Raw genomic sequence first — 3,983 nt, forward strand, 5'->3', positions numbered from 1 at the left:
GAAAGCAGGGAGGGATGAAGAGTCCTGTTTCCCAAGGCCCCTGGAAGGCTGGGCAGAGGTAGGTATGGACCCTTGTTCTTTAGAGAGGAGCTGAGTGATTTGGGAATGTGGCCAAAGGGTCCCTACGCTGAGAACTTCTGGGTGGGCTTGCCCCTCAGGCAGAGCGGTTCTCTTCTGGGTCCCTCTTATTCTGGGATGCAAAGAGAGACCATGATCCTAAGACAACACTACCCCTCCACCCTGAATTACAAGGGGACGCAGTCTTCCGACTCTGGCCATTCTCCGTTTAGACTGCTATGTGGCTTCCTTGGGGGAATCTCACCCCCAACACACATAACCAAGGGAAAGAGAGACTCAAGAGGTGCAAAGTTAAGACCTCAGACACACAAAAAAATGCTGTTTCAAATGGAACCCAGCCCAGAACAAACCTTACAAGTGACTCCTTTCTGGTTTTAAAAAGACACCAAAATTGAGTTTGATATGTTTATATTATAGATATAATACATATGACATCTAGCATGAAACTTTGTGTCCCCCCCCTCCCAAAAGAGAAGGTAGCAGTCCACCCTGCTCCCAGCCACAGGGGTGTGCAGGAATTGGCTGGAGGTGGCCTTCTTTCCAGACCCAGAGCCAGGGCCTTTGGGGATGGGGGTGGGCGGGGGAGGCAGCCTGTAGGGAGTCTCAGCTGGAGGAAGCTAAGACCCACAATGACACCCTTGGAAAACTGGGGGAAAGGGGGAAGCCTACTTCATTTCATTGGTCCTCCAGGAGCAAAAGAAAAAACAAAAAAACAAAAAACCAACCCAAATCCCCAAACCAAAAGGAAAGAGCCTCAGCTTCTTCCTTCAGCCTCTAGCGAAGAGTCTCATTTTGGCAAGAATCTGAGCAAAACCAAAACAAAACAAAGGACCAAATAAAATGGTGGTTTAGCATAGACGTGCACACTGACATTGCACAAGGCACCTCTGGGACACAGAGACCAGATACAAGTGTTGATATCGGATGATAAAGCAAAATATTTGGGAAGCTTGTCATAACTCCAGTCCCTCTGGGATGGATCGACTGTGCTTCACGCTCCTTCGGCAACAGCGGCTGGCGACGACATACAGTACACACAAGGCTGATGGTCCCGGTGTCCTTGCCTCCCCCGCTCCCAAGACCAGAAACCTAGGTTTCCGTCCCCCACCACTCCCTTAACCACATGGCTAACTTACAACCCAGCTTTCTGCTCTGACTGGGGGTGGTGCTGCCCCCCCCCCGCCCCCATTCTCCATGAACTCACCCAGGAAACTTAGCCTGTTGCAAGCTGAGGTGGGGAGTGAACGTGGACAAGCAAGGAACTAGGAACCCTCCACCTCCAAGTAACTGAGGTGTGTGGGGGGCACTCTTAGAATCAAATCTCCAACTCCCTAAGTCCCTCCCCTCTAAGGTCAGCGACTGAGGGGCAGCCGCGGAGCACTGCCGGGATCTCAGCTTCCTGAATCTTCCTCCTGCCCTGGGCCTGCACCCTTCATTCTCTCATGGGGGCCTGCTGCAGCCTCAGAGGAGGCAGGAATCCTCCAAATAAAATATCAAGGCACATGTTTGCTCCCCCTACTCGGTAGGAAAAGGAGCGAGTTTTGAGTATCCAAGGCACAGGGTTACTTCCTTAATACTAGAATGGACGGGCTCCCAGCTCAGCTCCGCGGAAAAGTCTCCCGGTTTCAAGGAGAAAATCGCGGCCTGACTCCCTCATCTTAGACGCACCACCGAGTCCGGCTCAGAGGAAGGGAGGGGACACGCGGAGTAGGCCAAGCTTTCAGACGACACCGGAATCTCCTAGTCCTGGCTTTCACGGCTGGGGCAGCCTAGAGATCCAGCGACCCGAAATCATTCTCCAGGTCCCCGGCCAGGGGGCCGGCCCAAGGCGGTCCCGCAGCCCCGCGCCTCACGCGCAGTTGCCCATGGCCTTGACCAAGGAGCTCTCCGGCAGCTGGCGGAAGATGCCCCGCAGCGTGTCCAGTTCACGGCTCAGCTGTTCCACCCGCTTGCGCAGGCGGTCATTGTCACTGGTCAGCTCCAGCACCTTCTGCTGCGTCTCCACGTTGCGCTGCTTGGCTTTATCTCGACTCTTGCGCACCGCGATGTTGTTGCGTTCCCGCCGCACCCGGTACTCGTTGCTGTTCTTGTCCACCGACTTCTTGGCCTTGCCGGCTCCGGCACCGCCGCCGCCGCCGCCCGTGCGGAGGTCGGGGTGCGTGCCAGCCAACCCCTTGAGCGCGCCCCCCGGACCCGGCAGGCCCGCAGCACCCAACGCGGGCGCGGGGTGCGGGCTGGGCACGGGCGTGGGCGGCGGCGTGGGGTGGCCGGGCTGCAGGTGCATGGTGGTCTGGCCGCAGTGCGCGATCTGGAACTGCAGGTGTGGGGCGGCCAGGTGCGCGGGAGACGCGTGCGGGTGCGGCGGCGGCGGCGGCGGCGGTGGCTGGTAGGGGAAGAGGCCGGCCAGCGCCAGCTGCTTCGCCTCGTCCTCCTCGCGGGGTTCCTGCTTGATCACCAGCGGCCGCAGCGCGGGCGCCCCGACGCGCTCGTACAGGGGCTCCAGCCTGTTGTCCAGGTAGCCGGCCGCCGCACAGCCGTAACCGGGAGGCGGCCCGTGCGCCCCCGCGGACATGACCGCGCCGCCGGGGCCCGCCGGGGCCCCCGGGTAGTCAAAGTCGCCGGCGCCACCCGCGGGGCCCGCGGCCGCCTTGGCCTTCTCCTGCTGCCGGCTGTGCTGGAAGAGGTCGGCCAGGAACTCGTCGTTGAAGGCGGCCGGGTCGATGTAGGCGCTGATGTCTATAGACGTCTCGTGCTCGCAGATGCCGCCCAGCGGCTCCGGGGCAGCAGGTGGGGCTGGGGGCGGCGCGGGGCCCGCGCCCCGGGGAAAGCCGAAGGCGGCGCTGCTGGGCGCGTGCGGGGGGCTCTGGAGGTGGCTGCTCATCGGGGGCCGCGGCTCCACCTCGTAGAAGTCGGCCGACTCCATGGAGGAGTTAGAGTTCTCCCGGCATGGCGAGCCTCGGCGGCCTCCAGCCTGCGCGTGGCGCCGCTGCTGCCGCCGCCCACCCAGAGCCCCAACTCGCTCGCGCCCGCTTAGCTCCGGGTCGCGAATGGTCAGGCCCGCGCCGGACCCGCTTTTATATCGGGTCGGGCATCGCCCCCTGGTGTCCAAGCGGGTCTTGGACCTAGGGCGAGAGCAGGATGGTGCCTACTGGGTCTTAGAGCCCGCCGCCTCCCTCTCTCTCTTTTTCCTCTCTGTGTCTCCCCAAGGCGGCGAGTGGGGCGGGAGCACAGTGCTCGTGGAGAGAGGCGGTGGCGCAACGCCCACTGCCTCCTGCGCTGCAAGGCAACCCGGCCTGCGCTCAGCCCCACCCTGGCGGCGCTGTCGCCCCCGCACACACGTGGTCCATGGCCGGGCGCCCCTCCTTTAAGCGTCTCTAAGTCACCCACTTCCAGCCAACACCAGGGAGCCCGGGAGCATCCAGAGGCCGAGCAGGGAGGGGTAGGGGTAGGGGGTGGAGAGAGAATGTTAGTCTTGAGCTACCGTGGTGCAGACTGCTCTTAAAAGCTAGGACTAGGCCTATCCCCTGCCCCGCTTTCTAAAAGAGAGCAGTGGCGCGGGAGGTTGGGAACTACTTTGGACCAGCAACCTAGCGCGCACCGCCGAGTGCGAGGTCCAGAGCGCTGAGATTGTCTTTATCTCTGAACTCCAGGCGACCCCACTGATTCCAGGGCACCTCTTCCCCGCCCAGCCTCCCTACCCTGGGGTCCCACGGGATTCTCAGAGCAGGGCGCTAGGACCCAGCAGGGAGCGGAGGCGGCCGCTAACCCGGGAGCCCCGAGGACCTGGCCGGTCCCTCCGCTCCGGCTGGAAAACTTTCTTTTTAATTACGTCTCCAGGCCAGAGCGTTCGGATTGCTAGGCTTACAAGGCGGACTCTGCTGCCCTGTGTGGAGCCTCTGGTCAAG

The 3,983-nt window shown here is 61.6% G+C and overlaps 1 protein-coding gene across 1 annotated transcript; it reads right to left on the minus strand.

Annotated features, from left to right (window-relative positions):
• Nucleotides 1–469: 469 nt before the first annotated feature.
• On the minus strand, nucleotides 470–3,136 carry Cebpa (CCAAT enhancer binding protein alpha). Its single transcript, XM_006985005.4, has one exon. It carries the CDS (start codon nucleotides 2,999–3,001, stop codon nucleotides 1,928–1,930), a length of 1,074 nt encoding a protein of 357 aa, XP_006985067.1. The 5' UTR covers nucleotides 3,002–3,136; the 3' UTR covers nucleotides 470–1,927.
• Between the last annotated feature and the right edge of the window lie 847 nt (nucleotides 3,137–3,983).

Source organism: Peromyscus maniculatus, chromosome 1 (assembly GCF_049852395.1).
Source record: "Peromyscus maniculatus bairdii isolate BWxNUB_F1_BW_parent chromosome 1, HU_Pman_BW_mat_3.1, whole genome shotgun sequence".
Lineage (NCBI taxonomy): Eukaryota > Metazoa > Chordata > Mammalia > Rodentia > Cricetidae > Peromyscus > Peromyscus maniculatus.

Excerpts from the sequence above, each read along its gene's own strand:
- Cebpa (XM_006985005.4), bottom strand. The coding sequence starts at position 3,001 with ATGGAGTCGGCCGACTTCTACGAGGTGGAGCCGCGGCCCCCGATGAGC.